Source organism: Acanthopagrus latus, chromosome 9 (genome assembly GCF_904848185.1).
Source record: "Acanthopagrus latus isolate v.2019 chromosome 9, fAcaLat1.1, whole genome shotgun sequence".
Classification (NCBI taxonomy): domain Eukaryota; kingdom Metazoa; phylum Chordata; class Actinopteri; order Spariformes; family Sparidae; genus Acanthopagrus; species Acanthopagrus latus.
This window is the reverse complement of record NC_051047.1, coordinates 2,851,356-2,871,858: the sequence shown is the minus strand read 5'-3', so window position 1 is coordinate 2,871,858 and position 20,503 is coordinate 2,851,356. Positions and strand designations below refer to the sequence as shown.

Sequence of the window (20,503 nt, the reverse complement as noted above, 5' to 3'; positions counted from 1 at the left end):
GAAATGAAGATGCCAATCAGTCTGTCGGTAGCTGGAAACAAAAAGAAAGGGGTGTTAGCAGTTAAACAAAATACTGTAGGTGTGTGTGAGCTGTGAGAAGGGTCCATTCTACAGCATATAGAGACGGCATTAATGGTCCTCTATACAAAATGCTTAAAATAGGTTGAATTGGTGGGACGAGAGAAGAAACATTATATAAGATATTTGCATCTATCACCTTTGGATCAAGACAAGCAGATATTCCTTAACTTTAAAATTATTTTGATATTAGTAATCAATTGATATGTCTGCATGGCGCTTATGAGAGAATTACCAAAATATTAGAAGGGGATGTTAGCAGGGGTGGATCATGCACTCTGCCGGATTTACTGCTGTTTGTGGAAGTTGTCCACCTCAGAGTGAGGCGTGGACCCAGCATTTAAAAAGGACTAACACCATCAACAGAATGTCAAGACACAATAGCACTGACGTTTTGTCAAAGGCATGTATGTACTAAGCCAGCTAGCCCCGGCCTGTCCTGTCATATCACTTTGTACCTCAAGAGTGACCCTCTGACAGTCTCCACAATATCTACGGGGGGATGTAAACTAGTCGAGTTTGGTGCTCTGTCTAATAAGTAAACAGAGCAAAAAAAACCTCACAAAACGACAAGCAACAAGATATTTTTACAATCATTTTTTTAACAAAACAGAGCAATAAAACCGTACTCTCTCTATGCCTCTCCTGTGTCCATCTGCTGTGTCCTCTCGCCCCGGCAGTCAGCAGTTTTAGAGGTACCTGCGTATTCTGGCCATTTCTTACACCTTTAAATATAGTCTTGCATGTTAAAAATGAAGCACTTTGTTCATAAACATAGCATCTAATGACTAATGCACACTACTAGTGGACAGATGCCATTGTTGCTTTTTTCATCCAACCTGAAATTACACTCGATCATGAATGAAGTTCAACATTCCTTTGTTTTGTGAAAAATGTGTTTGTCTGGCTGCATTTACCTGAGCTCATATCAACCCTGCCTGCTGCGCTCCACTGCTCTCTCTCTATATATACTGCTGGTGCTGCCATGTTGTGTATATTTCTGCTTTTTCTTCATCGGTATGTGTTTGATGCCTCCTAATGTATTGATAATTCAGGTTCAGTCCAGGGGCTGACTGAGTCATGGGCTGCTGTCTAACTAAATTCAGGTGCTGAATACAGACTGTGCTACCTAATTAGAAAACTGCTACACACATTACATTCTTAGCAGGTCTTGATGGAAATATATTGAGGAAAACTATCAAATAATCACATGAGAAGCTGGACCCTAAACATTTCTGGCATTTTTACTCAAGAATTACTTTAATTATTAAATGATTACTAAAATGGTCGGCAGAATAATTTTCTGTCGATCGAATGCTTTGAGTAATTGACGCATCATTTCAGCTGAGCGGATGAGCTGTTTGAAGGGCGCAGGACAAAATGATTCGTATGTTGCCAAGAAGACCGACAGCTGTTTCCTCTTTTAGTGTGTAAAACCTCCTTCTTCCTCTGAGCATTTTTAAATGCTCTATTGAAATGTTTTCACACTACACACTTTGGAGGAAATATACATGTTGAGATATATATAAGGCTTCTTGGCCTCATTCTACAAAACCTACAGCCAAAACACGTCTGCATGCACAGAGCTTCCATCTCACTTCTGAAACCCTTCCTGCAGGCCAGCTCACCATGCAGGCTAAATAAGGATGTGTGCGTCTGTAGGACCCTGAGAAAATAAAAGCAGCTCGGGCCAAATTTAGAGACTGAGATTACATGGAGGATCGGCTCCTCTGCAAAAGAACACATAACAAAGTGAACGAAAAAGCTGTGAAACACTCCTACAAGCCCCCAAAATATCCAAATCCAGTAGTCCGTCTCTTGTACATTTAAAGAATGAGCCTATGAAAACTTCAAGGTGGAAAGTGTAGAAACTGCTGGTGTACCAACAATGTCAGTTTGAACAAATATTTGATCAAATGCTTCTTTCAAAAGCTAAAAGAGATATTTGTATCATACTTTGACTCTGTGCTAAATATATAACTATTCATGATCATTTTCTTTAAGCGTGAATTTTACAACATAGGTTATCATCTACTAGACATATTACATACTGAGTATATAACTAATACTGTTTCATCATCCCAAGGAGTCACATCTCACATTACTGATTTTTGGTCTCAACCTCAAATCTTTATTTTGGTGTACCTTCACAAATTCATATCCATAGTCCATTTATATGTATATTGTTGATGACCCGGGCTGGCTGTAGCTCAGCAGGTAGAGCAGGTCGGCGAGTGATCGGAAGGTCGCTGGTTCACATCCCGGGTCTGGGCTGGGCTGAGCTGCATGTCGAAGTGTCCTTGGGCAAGATGCTGATCTCTTTAATCTTATATTTAGTTTTGTTTACCCTTTTATTGGCATTAGTTGGCAAAACCTCTAACCACATACAGTATTGCACTCTCTACTGCTCCTCCTACTGTCTCCTTGAAGGTGACGTGTGTTTTCTGAGCAGTCTTATTATTCAACAACAACGTCCATCTCTGTAGGAATTCTTTCAGTAATTTTGTCAGACACAGAATAACATCCTCAGTCTGCTAGAACTAATTACAGAACTTTTGCTAAGTGTGAATCATTTACACACTGAAAAGTGTCAATTTAAGGTTCAGGTGTGAAAATAGCATAATTCTCTTTTGAAATACTTCTCAAAACTACAAATCCATTCAAGATATACCAACAGTTTTGCTTATAAAAGCAATCTTTTTTCAGGATACAGTATTAATTGTAGCCTATAACTAGAGGTCAATATCTTGTAGTTACGCTACTGATGGAAACCAGAGGTGTGTTGTATGTATTTTGTGACTGTTTCATGAATCTGATTATCTGAGTGTTCTTCTTAACCATCCATCTTTGTCTTTTCCCAGGATCCCTCAGTGCAGAAGATGGGCGGAGGCAGGAAGAAGACTGTGTCCTTCAGTAGCATGCCCTCTGAGAAGAAGGTAGTTTATCATCATATATAAACATGATAAAAATATAGGTTATAGCTGAAAATGGATCATAAAGTTGTGTTGTGGTTGGTCTTGTGTTCCAGGTGAGCAGTGCAGCAGACTGCTTGGCGTTCATGCAGGGCGGGTGTGAACTGAAGAAGATCCGGCCTAATTCCAGGGTTTACTGCCGTTTCTACACCCTGGACCAGGACCTCAGCTGCTTACGCTGGGAGCCGTCTAAGAAGGATTTAGACAAGGCTCGGCTGGATGTGTCCACCATCCGAGAGGTTCGCACTGGGAGGAGCACGGAGACGTTCCTCCATAACGGTCCTCTGTCTGAACACCTGGCTGAGGAAGCAGCCTTCTCTGTCATACATGGGGATGACTACCAGGTATCATATTAATGTTTCATCCTTACAGATCTACAGTGGATAATCTTACAGTCCTACAACGTGTTTGTGTTCCCATTCACCCAGTGATCTTTACTGTCTTTTTCTCACTACAGTCTTTGGACTTGGTTGCATTGTCGGCAGATGTGGCCAATATCTGGGTGACGGGCCTCCGCTACCTGTTGGCCCACCCCTCGGTGATTGGAGGGGCTGGAGGAGGTGTTGGAGGAGGAGTACTGGGTGAAAGTGGGGGTGTAGCGGTAGAGGGCAGCCTAGGAGGCATGATGAGGAGTGAGTGGTTGGCCGCGGAGTTCGCCCAGGTTGATGAAGACGGCCATGGCATCGTGTCAGAGGACGTGGCAGTCGCCACAATCTGTAAACTGTACCCGGGTATCAAGGAAGCCAAGGTGAGGGGGAACATGGCTTGGCCTTCTGAATATGACTAGAGTCATTTACAGCTGCAGCCACTGCTTAGTTGTCAACTATTAAATTGACTGCCAGCTATTTTGTTAATCATTTACCTAGTTTGAACATTTGTCCACTAAGTCCAAATTTTCTGAGTCCAGCTTGATTATGAATATTTCTAGTTTCTTTCCTCCTCTATGACAGTTAGCTAAATATGTTTGGGTTGTGGACAAGCTAGTCACACTGGACTCTGGGAAATACTGACTGACATTTTTTCAACATTTTCTGACAATGATTTTCTTGATTAATCATGTAGTTGTTTAGTCAATGGAATCATAGATGATTTACAATGAAAATAATCGTCAGTTGCACATTTCAAATTGTACACCCTCATACTTATGATCCATGCACACAAAAATAATGCACATGAAATGATAGTTGTCACCAAACAAACTATTTTGCTGACTGCATTTCAGTGTCAGAAAACTGAGAGTGAATATTGGAAATACGTTTATTAGGTGGCCAGAAACAAGACTGCAAGTGAATGATTATCTTCCCCTGAAAATGCTGGATGTGTAAAGAACAGTGTTGCCACAGTTACCTTGAAAAAGTAATCTGATTACTGATTACTAATTACAGATTACTTCTTTAAAAAGTAACTTAGTTTCTTTACTGATTACTTGTTTTTAAAAGTAAGTTAGATTACAAGTTACTTTATTAGTTACATTCAGCAGGTGCTGACCCCCCCATTACTTACTAAATAACATGTTACTGGCATCACAGGTAAAGAAGCACCTGTTGTCTCACAAGTTCACAATATCAAATTTAAAAAGTCACAAAAATGTATTATAGCAGTTAAAGAGCGCACATAAAAAGAGAAAGTATCTTATTACCCATACAGGTACAGGTTAAGAACATATAGAAGTGTCAGTCAAAGCAAAATGACATGGCAGAAAACCTCCTCTCTCCTTTGATTTAAAGGTTGTAATGATGCATGTGCCCTCATACAATAATATATGTCCTATATAAAGCCATTTATTTGTTTTTGTTTTTACTAATTTTCACAAAATGATTGCCACATTTTCAATAGGGGCTTAGCAGTACAAACATATGTTGTCAGCTTCGTGTTGCTTGATTAGTGCACTACAATAAACAAGTGATCACCGCAACTTAGAAAGTGGAGTCGCTGCAGGGATGTCATGATTTTTCAGGGAAGTTAGCTTTGTCTTGGTTCCCCCCCGTCAAAAGCCTATGGGATTTTGAATCAGATTTTGAATTATTGCAGAAAGTAAGTTCAGTGACAGACACAGGTTTATGATACTCATACATACAATTCAGTAGGATATATTTACATATTACACTCTGGTTGTAACTTAACACTCTGGTACACTCATTTAGACTCTGTTTTTTAAAACATGTAAGCTTTACAGTTCACAATTGGTGTATTTTGCGTCGTAGAACAAATGTGAAAAATCTGTAGCTTGTGTTAACCACAGATATCATTTCAGACGTTTAACCTTAAAACCAATTCAAAAACAGTCCAGGAACTGGAAGTGCAAAAATATGAATACAGATTTATAGGACTAATTTTTGCAGCACTCCTCACTGCTGGACACAGCGGAAAAAACATAATTGATATTGATAGTTATATATTATTTCTTGACTTCACAAGGTGTTTGATACCATTGAGCATTCCTTCCTATTGGAAGCATTACATTTCCTGAGTTTTGGAGAAAGTTTTTGTAATATAATCAAGATGTTTTACGATGGGATGACCCCTAGGTTCAAGGTGTTCGTGACATTCGGGGTTGCCCTATCTCTCCAAAACCATTTATTTCGGCCACCCAACTATCAACATTACTTATTATTGAATACTTATTATTAACAACTCCGAATTAAAAGGCATTCTAATTTTCGACAAGGAATTTAAAATTAGTCAATTTGCTGATGACACATGCATTTTCCTAAGAAATAAATACGTGGCAGAAAGAGCTCTTAAAATAATTTCGATATTCTCAAAAGCCTCAGGATTATCCCTTAATATTAAAATATGTGAATGACTTCCCGTTCACAATGGCACAGAATCAGTTATTGCTTCAATTAAAGTTGAATCTGAAATGAAATATCTAGGAATGACGATAACTAAGAATATCATCAGAAGAGAAGACATTAACATCTCCAACTGCATAGCACATATGAAGAAATCTCTGAGCCACTGGTTAACTAGAGACCTTACTATTTTTGGTCATTTTATCATTTCAGTCATTTTATCCAAAGCAGAAGGTATCTCCAAAGTTATTCATCCAAGTCACTCCCTTTATGTCTCTTCCAATACCATTAGAAAGGCCAACTCAGTAGGTTTTCAATTTTTTGGAGAAATAAAACCCACTATATTAAAAGATCACAGCTTGTCAAAGAGTATGATGTGGGTAGCATTGAAGCTTTAGACTTTGAATCAGTGGTTGTATCTTTTAAGATTAGTTGGTTAAAAGCGTACTTGTAACATACTGAGGTCCCTGTTTAAAAAAGTGGGAGGGCTCGATTTTCTCTTACAATGTGATTTTGAGTTCAGCAAGATTCCTATTAAGCTGTCAAATTTCTACAGATTTTATTCCGTTTCGGAAAATGACATTTACCCATAACTTCTCTCCTCATGGATCAACTCTTTGGAACAATAGAATGATCTCAAAAATACATTCTACCAAAATAGCGAGCAAGATTTATGGCGACATATCCGGCTTTTTACTGTTTTGAAATGTACTCCTTTATTTATTTCCTGGTCTTGCCTCCTTTTCGCTTTTTGTATTTTCATGATCTTGCCAGGTGATTGGAAAATACTTTTCACCATGTATGCCTTGTACGAATCCCTTTTTTTGTTCAGTTTTGGGTCAGTTTTTTATTTTCTCTCCTGAAAGAGTGCGGTATTGTACTATACTATGTTCTTTCTTCTACAAGCCTATGTATGTTTGTGATATGTTCAGTAAGAATTGAAAAAAAAAAGAAAAATAATGTCACACATCAAAAAAAAGAAAAAAACATTATTATGCTGATCATGCACTATAATCCCTGTAAAAAGTTATTACACCACAATGTTCATGTTGCAGTTAGTATCAGACTTTTACTTGTTTATACACAGCCTACCACATAGAAAGTCAGTATATGTGACAAACTGTGTGAGACACATGAAGCTGAAACACAGCTAAACGGTTAGCATAACTTAGCAAAACATGGAAAGTCACCATTTTCTAGCAGAAAGCAAAGAAACACACCGTCATGTACTGTAATAACATCTTTGTAATCATGACTGTATGTCATAACAGCAGGTGATACTACATCTGCATCACCCCAGCCACAGCAGGAGCAGCGTGTTTCCTGATCAGATGGTCTGCTCCTGTAATTAGAGTGGCACGACGTTTAATCCCTCCTGACAAGAGATTTGTTGCTTTTTTTTCTTTCGCTGGTTTGGATCTCTGATATGGTCAGACACGGCTTTGTAGCTTCTCACTACCTGCTCCTGTATCACCTGATGACTGAACAGCAGGCAGGCTCAAAAGGGACTGAGTTACCGTGGAGACATAGAGAGCACAAGAGTCTATTGGCTCAGACATTTGACATGACTGCTGACTACCTGCAAGAACTCAGGCACATTTTATTAAGATGATGTCAGAGAGGTTGGCTGAACACAGAACAAGATAAAGAGATAGAGGAGGAAGAGGAAACAGACTAAAAAAAGATGGAAGGAAATTGGAAAGATGACAGAAGGAACTAAAGAGAAGGAACAATAAACACACTGTGTTGTTTAATGTGGATCATTTTAATATCCCTATAAACAATGTAAATCAAGTTTGTCAGTTGATTGATTGAGTGAGGCATAATGTTGGCTAACTATTTATTCACATAATTTCCTGCTCAGTTAACTGCCTGGCCTGCCTGACCCTCCTCTCTTTTATCCACTTTCTCTTTCCACAGGTCCGCCTGCGTTTTAAGGAGATCCAGCGCAGCAAGGAGAAGCTGACCTCCCATGTAACACGCGAGGAGTTCCAGGAGGCCTTCTGTGAGCTTTGCACCCGGCCGGATGTCTACTTCTTATTGGTGCAGCTGTCGAAGGACCGTGAGTGTCTGGACCCTCAGGACTTGCGCCTCTTCTTGGAGACAGAGCAGGGCCTCTCTCTGGCTACAACTGAGGGCTGCTGGGAGCTCCTGAGGCGCTTTGAGCCCTCAGCCCAGGGCAGAGAGCGAGGACTGCTGGGTCTGGATGGGTTTGCCCGCTACCTGCAGTCTCCAGAGTGCCAGCTACTCGACCCAGAGCACCTGGGTGTTTGTCAGGACATGAACATGCCTCTATCCCACTATTACATCAGGTGAGTAGTCTCATTAGAGCCACATTTTAACGTAAGAAAAAAAATGATAAAATGTATATTTTTTTTCTCCCCAAAAATAAATCACAACCATTTGTCAAAACCGTAGATTGAACAGGTGATTTGAAACCATAAATAGGTTTTTAATCACCAAACCATAACTAGTCACGTCCAGCCTGGGAAGCCTCTGTTGTTCTACATGTTGTGGTGGTGTAAAGTCAGTCTTTTATTAGTCTTTCCAAATCAAAAAAGCTGTAGAAGGAATGGATAAAACAGTGTGACTTCCTGTTCTAATGTAAACAGACATAAGCGCATCTGGATCACTAGTTTACTTCCTACAATAGTTGTCACTACCAGATGTGAGTGCAGTAAAGAAGTGCAGTATGTTAGATGTTTGATTTTTAACTAATCCAAAAGTATTCAGATTAGATAATCTGTTTTTGTAATCCATTGGATTATGTTACCTATTAGAGAAACTGCCATGTGTTGAGTGATTGGCTACATTTCAAAGTAATGTGACCCAATTTATGAGTAAAACCTTCTTTGAACTGTTAAAAAGTCAGTCAGCCATCCCAAAATATCTACAGTAAGTATACAGCAGGAGCCTCTCCTACCTGTCCCAAATGTAGAATTAGGACTAGAACCAGAATGCACTGTTTTTGGGAGTGTGGTAAAATCCAACTATGCTAGAAGGCTATATACACAGAAATAAGTACAGCTATAGGGCAGCAACTGCTCCCCGATCCACTTCTGCGCTGACTCTACCAGACTCTCTGAGGATGCATAGTCCAGTCTCTCCTGATGTTGGCAAGGAAGACCGTAATGACAAAGTGGGTTGGGGATGATCCTCCTAATGTCCAGATGTGAAAATCTCTTTATCTGAAGGTATAACCCTAGAGAGACTGAGGTATTGTACTGGTGGGAGAATCTGTTTTTGAAAAAATGGGAAGGGACTCTGGAGCTTTTATGGGTTAGGTGTCGCCTGTCATGGAGATAATGAAGAGTTTGTTCCACTCATGTGCAGCCCCACCGCTGTATTTTGCTTTGATGTATGCTGTTTGCTTTTGCATGGACTAAAAATGTATGTGTTAAAATCAATAAAAAAGACTGTTCAGTGGAGTCAGTTGGAGACAGAACTTTTAAGCAACTCATAGGAGAACAATGATAACAATATAATTTGCTAGCAGCAGTCATAATTTCAGCCTGTATAATTTATGTGTTCACATTAATGTGTATCATCGCTTTAAAAATGATTTGATAATGAACATGGACACTCAACACTGTGAACTGCCTGTGGCATGCAAGACTTAAAGGCTCGACTGCGTTAGCAACAGTACAGCTATGCAGGAGGCCAGTAAGACAGTTCACCACTCAGTAAAAATGTACACATACCACTTATGTTGTAACATTGGCTGTCCATTCATCTGGCAGGCTCTGCTTATTCACTGCACTCTGCATACCAAAACAAACATTTGAAAAAAAAAAAAAAAAATCATATTTAATTAGATAAAATGTGCCAATATTACATTCTACATCAGGCCATTTTATTTCTTCTTTGGAATTGTAAACTACCTTACTGTGTGGCAACACAGTGACCAGCATTAAGGCTAAAATATTAAGCTAAAATGTTTTCTCTATAGATGTTGTTTGTCATTAGGTGTTAGTGAGTGATTGTTTGTTTTGTGTGTCACCAGTAATTTCCTCCCGAATGTTATTAATACTATACATCATTTAGGAATATTATCATTATTTTGACTAGTTTATGGATTGTATTGTTGATTTTTTTTTCCATAGCACCTCGTACCGCTCCTACCTGCTGGATGACCAGGTCCACGGCAGGGCAGACCTGGGAGGGCTGATCAAGGCCCTGCAGTCTGGCTGTAGATGTGTGGAGCTGGGAGTGACTGATGGCCCAGAGGGGGAGCCTCTCCTTGGGGTCGACTATGGGCCAGACATCCCTCGCCACCACCATCACCACCACCATCACCACCACCATGCACCTGTCACTATCCGCTCTGCTCTGGAGGTGGTCAATAAGTATGCCTTCCTGACCTCTCAGTACCCGCTCTTGCTGTACTTGTGCCAGCGTTGCTCTCCTGGTCAGCAGCGCACCATGGCACACCACTTAAAGAAAGTGTTTGGCTCCCGTCTTTACACTCCAGAGGCCCTACCTGTCAGCCTGGGTGGGCGAGCCACGACCCTCCCCTCCCCAGAACAGCTGAAGGGACGCATCCTTATAGTGGCAAAGAAGCTCCCTCCAGAGCAGAATGGGTCTGACGGGGAGGTATCTGAGGAGGATGAGGAGATAGGAGGAGGGGGGCCTTTGGCAGGACGTCGAATGACCATCCCTGGTGAGGAAGAATTGGGTGTGGTCTTGGTCGTGCCTCCACCCTCTCAACCCAGGAAGCTCCGTCTCCACAAAGATCTGTCAGACCTGGTGGCTATTGCTCGGACAGGCAGCCGTAGCTTCTATAGCCAAAGAGCCAGTCACAAACAGGCTCAGCAGCAGTCACCACCCAGCAGTCCCTCCTCCCCCAGCACGCCGATGCCTCCTGAGCTGCCTTATTGGACACTGTGCTCCCTGGGTGAGGGAGAGGCTGGTCGACTGACCACTGAGAGCCCCGAAGACCTTGTAATGTTCACCAAACGCACCCTTACCAGGGTACGACCCAGTTCAGTGCGTCTGGACTCCAGTAACCCCAACCCACAAGGATACTGGAAAGGAGGGGTCCAGCTCGTGGCCTTGAACCAGCAGACCCCTGGCGCCATGCTGGACCTTCACAGAGGTCGCTTCTCTCAGAACGGGAGGTGTGGTTATGTTCTCCGACCTGCTGTAATGAGGGATGAGGTGTCATACTTCAGTGCTCATACACAGGGCTGTGTGCCAGGAGTGCCCCCACAAACTCTGCGGATTAAGGTTTTAATGTCATTTCTGTTGAATTTTTTAATATTCTGTCTTTGATTCTGGCTGAAACATTCGATCTTTAGTGTCGGCTTCCCTGCGAAGCATTACATTTGACAATTTGACAATTGTTTCGACTAAGTAATGAATTCTGCTTCATGTTCTACTGTGCAGGTCATCAGTGCCCACAATCTGCCCAAGCCTCTGGGGTCAGGGGCAAAGGGAGAGGTCATTGACCCATATGTGGTTCTGGAGCTGCATGGTGTACCAGCAGACTGTGCTGAACAGCGGACACGTACTGCTGCTCAAAACCAGGACGACCCACTGTTTGATGAGACCTTTGAGTTTCAAGTAAGGCATTTTATAACTGTATACCCTGGTGCTGGTTTGTTTGTGTGTGGCTCTTTGTGCATTTGTTTATTTTGATGAATAGCGCAATATACTGACATCATGAAACAGGGCCAATGCTCAGCTTGCGGTACAAAGGTAGGAGGGTATTGTATTGTTGACTGAGTTTTTACAGCTTTGGTGACCAAGCGGGGGTCTTACGTATTGGTAGACCCTGCGGTACAGTCTTTAGGATGGCACGACACAGCCTTAATGCATTGTTATAAGGAGGAATTCATTACTGGTAGGTGGATTTGGGTCAGGGTTCAGTTATGGCAAGTCACATTAATTCCTCTTATCCTCTTTAAAAGTAGCAAACATTTTCCTAATGGCTCAGGCTGCAGGCCACATGCATGGTCTCAGAGCACAAATAGTTATTATAGTCTTTATAACCTAAAATGTATACATATAGGTTTGTAATAAATCTAAAGGGGCTTTTTCACTTTTTTATTTGCCATAATGAGACCCTACCTGTCTCTCTCAGTTGCCTAAACAAGCCTGTGAAATATTTGTTTAAAGTTGTTTAATGCTGCTGGTCTGGATTTCTTTGTAAAGAACTCTCTCTGCCCTGCTAACAGAGAGCTACAGTAGCTAACTAATGTTAGTTTAGAATTTGAAGCTTCCAGCACAACACAGAAGTTCCACAGAGCCCCTTTGAAAAGGCTATACGCCACCTTAGATCCAAATTAGTGTTTTGTGAGAAAACGTACTCAACATGATGCTCATAAGATGGTATTTGCAGTTAGGGTTAGGTTTTTAAAAGGTTGCACTCCTTAGTCCTATTTGGGTGGTTTATATGCAAAGGATGATGCCCATACAGAAAATACTGGGAAACATACTCACAACTGTATGACAGCTCATTATAATCCTGTTTACAAGACTGGATATGTTATTTAAATTTTCCTGAGAAAATTATTTTTTTTCTTGTTTTTCTGAAAGAATGTCTTGAGAGCTCAGGGTGCACACTAGGTCCCCTCCCAGATATGATTTCACTCAAGAAGAGAAGACGACTGCAGTTGGTGCACTCACCTTGCAGTAACTTGATGCTCCTTCTGAAGCATATGTGGATGGCATTCCTTTAAAAATTATCCATTAACTAACCACTAACTCAGTACAGGCTGTGCTCTTATTGCACAAAATTGTGTTTTAATATGCATTTAAAAAGGAAGCCAGAGTGGAAAATGTCAACAACATAAAAGAGGCTTGTGCAATTTTAGAGACGTCTGCTCGACGATTTGCACCTGCACGAAATTAGAGCCTCAGAGTACTTAGTTGAAGGGGGATCAGGACCATCAAGATTTAAATTAGGTGCTCCCACGAAAACATTTCTTTCTGCACTGAATTTATTATATGAGACAGGATTTGATGACTGCTGTGTTGCTGATCTGGCTTTTTTTACCTCTCACTGACAGAGTCCTGTATAGCTAAAGCGTAATGACAAGCTGTCACAACTGATATGGCATGTTTTCTGTGGCTACTGTGTGTGTGTGTGTGTGTCTGTGTGTGCGTGTGTCTGTGTGTGTGTGTGTGTGTGTGTGTGTGTGTGTGTGTGTGTGTGTGTATTTGTGAAAGAGTTATGTGATACCTGTAAATCAAAAGATAAATATGACCATAATTAATTAACTTGGCTAATATGCTATAAGTGAGACACAGGTGTAATTATTTTATATTTTAATAATAAGGGAGAGCGTAGGACAACACAAGATTTTTGTTGTGATCCTTGAAGAGCTGAAGACTAGAAACATTTTAATGCAGTTCCCAAGATGCCAACCCAGTTCAATAATCTATCAATTAAATGTAATTTTAAATGTAAATGTTCTATTAAAACCCCATCTGAGTTGTTATTATAAACAACTCTGGTTGTGTTTACATGTATATTAATTCCCCTGGTCCAGACTACAAAATGAAAAATTATCTAGTTTTGCTGCTTTAGGGTTCATATTTGCTCACAGTCTACTAACTAAGGTGTTTTTAAAGAAACTCATAACTCAGAAATGTATAAACAATGTCCTTAAGTCACACTGACTAACAGGCAGCTCATTGGTTTTGACAGGGTCACTGACTTGTCATCAGCCCTAGTCAGATATGTGAGGGAAAAATGCTGCTCCTGCTGGCTTTTTATCTTTGTCAGTGTTAACCACAAGCTCATTAAGATGTAGTTAGTTTATCAGGTTAGATAGAACATAGAATCACTACTTTCAAAAGAAACTTCAAGCTGTAGTCTGTATTTGCAAACATGGTCATTTTGATCTGACAGTAGAATAAGATACAGATCAGCTGTGTAAAAATCCACTGTCTGTGGCTCCACCTAGTGGCTGTAATTTGATTTGCAAGAATCCACCGCTCCCAGCTCAGTGCAACCAATCAGAGCCAAGGGGAGTGTCTGAGAAGAGTCCATCACTCTTGTGCATACACTGCTGGCAACCCCCTCCCTCACACAGGTGCAGTGCCTGCTCTTAGGGTTAGGGTTACCTGGTCAGATACTTTCATGCCCAAACTGTGAACAGTGGTGGAGAACAGACAACAACAACAACAACAGAACCAAAAATTGCCCCACCATTGCCCACGTCAAAGAGAAGAAACAAGACGACTGACAAAGAAAAGCAGTGTAAAAACAAAGAATTGGACTGAGCCAGAGAGAAAACAAGGATAAATATTGGAGCGTAATTTCAGAGGTGGAGGGAGCTGTGGGATTTGTAAGGGCTCAAGAGCGACACAAAGTTAGCGGCTTTTCTGCTGGACAAGTAAGGACCACTGCATCATATATGTTTAATTCTATGTTTTAACCATCGGCGGCGGTTACAGTAATACTGGCAATAGCGCATATTGCTGTGCAATGTGGCAGTTGAGCTACATAGCCTCTTGCTAATTCTAGCTTGTTAGCTTGTATGCTATCTCCAGTGTTTAGCTCTGTCTTTATGGCTACTGGTTAGCATGAGTCTTTCAAGTGACTGGGCAGTTATGTTAGTTTGTGTTCAGGAGGCTCTGAAGTGGTTGAATTGGTTTACATAAATAACATCATTCATGCTTCAGAGAGGCAACATGACGTTGCACCTGGTAATGATTACCTGGTAACTCCGTCTAACGCGATGTGAGGAATATTGTTTGTTTCTCTGGATATCTACAGTGATCTGCATGAGGCACTTATAATTGTAATTTAGTTGTATTGGTCAGAAAGAGAACAATCGGGCCTATTTTGTTATTATTTTGAATGCACCATCTTGTTTATCTGGCTTCTTCTGTTGCCATGGTTACAAACCTGCTGGTGCACAGCAGGCTCCTCTGTGCGGAGGGGCTTTGAAGGCAGGGCAGCAGGCAGCAAAGAGGAAAAATGAGGGACCTGGGAGCTGTATCATTCAAAAGTTCTGACTAAGCCCACCTTTTTCTCAAAACTCCAGACTGCAGCTTTAAGAACACTAAATTACTAAATTCTAAACTAACTAAATTCCAGAGTCAAGTTTATAATACGTTTGCAGAGGAGCGATAGAAAGCATCATGACTGGGAAACATGACAAACGGGGGGGTTTGTGCACAGCATAGGACGGGACAGCTCTACAGTGGAGAATCAAGCTTCAGAACATCACTGGTACGACCTACACAGCATCAGTGATAATGAAGTGAGATGTCTGCACAGAGCCCAAAGGATACTGGAAGGAAACATTAGCCACAGTCTGTTCACCCTGCTATGATCTGGCTAAATATACAGAAGTATCCACTGCCATACCACCAGACTTCAGAACAGCTTCCTTCCTCAGACTATGAGACTGCTAAATGTTGAATGAACTAATTAATTTTTAGGACTTAATATTTATTCATGCATTTTAATATTTTTGTTTTTTGTGTGGCATACATGGTTTACAAAATGCATTTTGTTGTGCGACCTTGTGTTGTCTAATGACATCGACTGTTACATAACATTTGAATCTTTATCTCATTTTATCTGTAACTCCATATTTCAGGATTATGTAAGAAAAGTGATAGGGATTCACTAGCGTCCTGTGCTTCATTAGCCATGTTTCCGTCAATGCGTATTAATGTGTATTTTGAAATGCTGCATTAGAGGAGGTCAGTGGAAAATAAGAATATTTCTTCAGTTTTACAAAAAAGCTTTTTGCTTGCTTGAGTTGACTTAATGCACCTAATGAGAGCGGGAAAAAAAAACCTTTTAGGAATACCCTCTGATGTAGCAAACATTTAGCTATACAGTTAACAATAAGTTGATTCTGCTCTGAGAGATGAGGAAGAAACTGTGTCCATGGTCGCTGTCTTCCTAAATATTCCTATAAAATTCCAATTCCCATGCTTTTGATTTTTTCTTCAAACACTGTTCATGAGTTCTACCTCCCTCATTACAGAAGAGCATTTGGTTGGAAACCAATTCATTTGACTGTCACAGAGCTTTTTTGCCATGGCCTTGTTGCTGAAAAAAATGAGAACTGAATTGAGCCATCATTTAGTGTACACACGCAAGCACACACGTGCACGCGTGGCGCTCACACACACACACACACACACACACACACACACACACACACACACACACACACACACACACACACACACACACACACACACACACACACACACAAACACACACACACTATAATAATGTCCTAAGGGGATGGCCCATTCCTCATCCAGTCAGTGTGACATGTTCTCCATTTTGTCATCCATCACCATCTTCTCCCTCATATTAGACTCACACATTTGTAAAACATTACAGCTAACATGGTCGTGCATGTCAGTGATTGTGTTTATATGTTAATGTGTGTGTACACTACGTGACTATACTTACTATACTCATAGACAGGGTTTAGTATTATTCTTTGTCTGTCTGATTTTCTTGTAATTCCATGAAATAACATCTCTACCTCAGTGTAAGACCTTAAGTCCCCTTGGCTGTGTCCCAGTTTGGGAGCTACTCCCTTTGCAGTTTGCATTTCAAGATCAAATGCATCCATTACAGAGGCAGATACAGATTAGAATTATATCCATCTTTAGGAGTAAATTTCTGTGGATGCATTTGGTGTGTTATCAAGTTGATTGGCAAATTGTTCAATAGTGCATTAAGACACATAGGTTGAAAAAGTATTTAGATCATTTACTTTAGAGTAAAAGCAACATTACAGTAAGTAAAATTAGAGAACATTTTACGATTAGATCACACCAGCCAGATGTGTTGACCACATGACTAACCAGCACACATATCTACATTATCTCATGTGACAAGATCTGTCTGCAAACATGTTAGTGTAGACAAGTACTTAAAGTAAAAGTGGTATTTATGCAGAAGGACCGCTTTCAAAATAATGTGTAATTATATGCATTTCATTACATTACAAGTATTGATGCATTCATCACTATAATGTTGTAACTGGTAAAGATGGGCCTATTTGAATTGTTTTGTCAATTATATTTTTGCATTGATAATCTGAATGTTGAGAGTAACTAGTGGCTAAAGTTGTCAAAGAAATGTAGTTGTGTACAAAGTACAATATGTCCCCTTGCATTGGAGTAGAAGTATAAACACAGATAAAATACAAGGACCTCCTGTATTTAAGTAAAATACATAAGTAAATGTACTTAGTTACTCTTTACCACTGGAGTTCACAGAAACTGTAGTAACTCTCTTACAATGTTTCAGTAGTTTTATAAATACATGTTGATGAATAACTTGCATGGTTAGCATAATTGCTACCCCCTGATGTCAACCATCATCTTAGCAAAATCAGCAACTCCAGGAGCTAGGTGGTGGAGGGAGCTGTATCATGTAATGTACGTAATGGTGCAACACTGATGATGCACTTTTAGCCAGTCATGTGTAACTTCCTTGCTCTGCCCAGACTAATTAAAGTTGCACAGTATTAGTTTTTCTGAGGCCAGACAGTCTCATTCTGGTGGAAGGCTCTGTCTCATCCCTCTGAAGGAAGACAGTGGCCCCTGAATTGGGACACAGCTGTTATGTTCAGTGAATATAAGTCTGGAAGTGAATGAATAGCTGTCCTGCTGTTTTTGTGTTGGGGATCAACAAGTGTGTTTTTACCCCTGAGTGGAACGTTTAGAGTTTATTCACTTCTGAACTCCCATTGTTGCCTTCACAACATTTAGAACAACAGACTGTTAAATGCACAGATGTGACAGAACACATGCACTAGATTCAGACACATGCAAAATGTAATATCTCAATATTCGTCAGGGATTCAATGTGTCACCTGCACTGCTTGATTATTTTCTTTAAATGGGTTTATTGGTATGGGTGTATGCATGAGCACACAGGCACACACATGCACGTGCGCACGCACACACACACACACACACACACACACACACACACACACACACACACACACACACACACACACACACACACAGAGGCTGGGGGCAAGTTTATTCTCTTTCTGTATTGAAATGATTGATACTGCTTTCTGCTATAAACATGACACAGATATCACCTGTGCAAGTGTGTGTAAGTGCATGTGTGTGTGTGAATATCAGGCTTTGTGAAGATGAAGAGAGATTAGCTCATGATATTTTATTGTCAGATGTGTTTATTCTCAACTCCTATTAATGAATATTCAGAGGCACACTCCTAGCATAATTTGCCCTCCCATTTACTATGCGTGCACGCATTTTGTGTGCGTGTGTGTGTGGTGGTCCGTGCTTACGTGTTTGGGTGTTTATAGCCTTATTAGCCGAAGGGAAGGTAAAGTCCTGAGAAGGTGTGATGTGAAATATAATGTTTCAACCAGCCTCTCTCTGCAGCAGCACTTGGATGCCCTTTCATTGTACTGTGAAATTAACATCACTGCTGTGCCTGAAGAGCTTCGAGAATGACACTTCACAAGATGTTTTTTGAACTTCTGAGCTGGATATTGTGACTAATTGATCATCTTTTGCTCTTGTAAACATTTAATTAAGTGCATCTTTTCCTCCCAATAACAGCTGACTTGATGATTGTCACTCAAGAGCAGATGAAAACTGTACTGATGCAATTAAACACTGTTTGAATGGCGACAGAACATTTAAAGTTTAAAAGCCTTGATGATAAAATAAATATGATTGTTAATTCTTGCTGCTGCTATTTACCGTAGCACTGTGCATTCTGAGATGTGAATAACACATCACATTTTTTGAGGAAGAGACTTTTGCCCAACTGTCCCTCCTAACTGAAATGAAATTGTGACAGAGGATCAAAACCTTAACTTTTAAAGGATAAGTACACCCAAAAATGAAAATTCAGTTGTTACCTACTCCGCACTGTGCTTATGGAAGTCAGGTTAAATGTTGTTGTCTGTTAAACATTTCTGTAGCTTCACGGCAGATCAGTGATGCAGTATTCTCTTATACAGCTGAAGTAGATGGTGACTTGTTTTACAACAGAAAACAAACAACTGGAAACAAACACCATCCGCTGATCATGTGATATATTCATAGCCCAGGATTATTAAATCCTCCATGTTGTTTGGTCACCATATATACCACATGTTTTATGTACATATAGTAAGTATGTATGTGTATATAAATGAATATATAAATATAGACAATCACAGATTGAGTGGACTTAAAATGATATAAAATGCCAGTCTTCAGAGGCAGCTGGGGTGAGCCATGTCAGTCTGGTTGAGAACACTGTGAAATGTTTCTTTTTGTCGTGATTCAGAGCAGTGTGATTTAATTTCAACTATATTGTTCGTTTCTCGTTTCCAGGTGAACATGCCGGAGCTGGCCTTGTTACGCTTTGTGGTATTAGACGACGATTACATTGGAGACGATTTCATTGGCCAGTACAGTGTGGCCTTTGAGTGCCTTCAGCCCGGCTACCGCAATGTACCCCTGCTGGGCATAGCAGGAGACCAGTTACCCCACACCAGCCTGTTTGTCCACGTGGCAGTCACGAACCGGCGGGGCGGCGGGAAGGCTCAGCGACGAGGTCTGTCGGTGAGGCGGGTGGGGAGACGAGGGCGTGAGTACGTCACTCTGAGGCACACTGGCATCAAGGTGGTGGATGAGGCTTTCAAACTGGCTAGTACCCCCCTCAAAGAGGCAACGGACCTCCGGGAGGATGCTCAGGTGAGAGGGGACATGGGTTGGAATTGTTTAGCCATAGGTAAAACACATCTTTTGACTGGTGGTCCCAGAAAGGGAGACTTAAAGTTAGTGTTCTTAAGATATTCCAGAGGCGTTTTTTTTGTTTTGTTTTTTTTCACAGAAATCAAATACTCTGACAAATAAAAGAGAAAAAAAACAGTTTCTGTAGTTGGTGCAGTCCTCTGATAAGTCACTCTGATCACTTAAGTAATTCTACCTATGTACCTACCTTCATGCACAATGCCTATGCACTCATTGCTCATGAACAGAGCTAGGCAGATATAATGCTAAATCTATCAGCAAGCTAGTAGCACAAGAATGTTTCCCAATGCTAACACACTACAGTAGCTTAACAGCAGTGAGTTCTAACAATAGCTAAGTACATTGTTTATGCTCAGTATGATATTAGATGTTTTCTTACATGTAAGTGAGACATTAGGTGGCTGGATATGGCATTGATATGGATACATGACAAAGATGGGTTGCAGTCACAGTACACAGCCTCCGAGCCTGCTGCATACCCAGTAGCACTAAGCACCCACATCCTGAGGCAAAGGGTCGTAGTAAGGTAGTTAAGACTCATTTAGCGGCTAACGGTAGCACAAAGCACACAGCCCCCGAGCCAAGCTAACCCAGTTTTGCCCATTCACAGTAACAGCAGTGAGGAGTTACTGTTGGATTGGGTAACCTGTAAGACTGTGGTACGTTTGTGATGGCTATTTCCTGGTTTTTATATGATTATGATAAACAGAGATGTTTATGTATGTATTTAATAGACTAAAATGCGAGCTGATAATGTAATGTCTGCACCGTCAGTAGATGGTGTTCAAAGTGAGAATGATGCAAAGTGAAAATTGGCTTTACTTTCTGTATGAACAGAAAAACATCAAACCACCTTTTTACCATTTTTCTACATGAAGAACTTTACTGACATACCTTTATGCCTCCATAAGTTGTGCAGCTAATGTGCTG

The 20,503-nt window shown here is 40.7% G+C and overlaps 1 protein-coding gene across 1 annotated transcript in view; it reads left to right on the top strand.

Moving 5' to 3' along the window:
• The window catches only part of plcl1 (phospholipase C like 1), a 104,039-nt gene that overhangs the window by 69,206 nt on the left and 14,330 nt on the right, over positions 1-20,503 (top strand). The window contains exons 2-8 of the mRNA XM_037109954.1: positions 2,940-3,014; positions 3,107-3,394; positions 3,508-3,798; positions 7,766-8,157; positions 9,949-11,071; positions 11,231-11,407; positions 19,151-19,513. Coding sequence (XP_036965849.1) covers positions 2,940-3,014; positions 3,107-3,394; positions 3,508-3,798; positions 7,766-8,157; positions 9,949-11,071; positions 11,231-11,407; positions 19,151-19,513 — 2,709 coding nt within the window. The remainder of the gene's footprint in view (positions 1-2,939; positions 3,015-3,106; positions 3,395-3,507; positions 3,799-7,765; positions 8,158-9,948; positions 11,072-11,230; positions 11,408-19,150; positions 19,514-20,503) is intronic.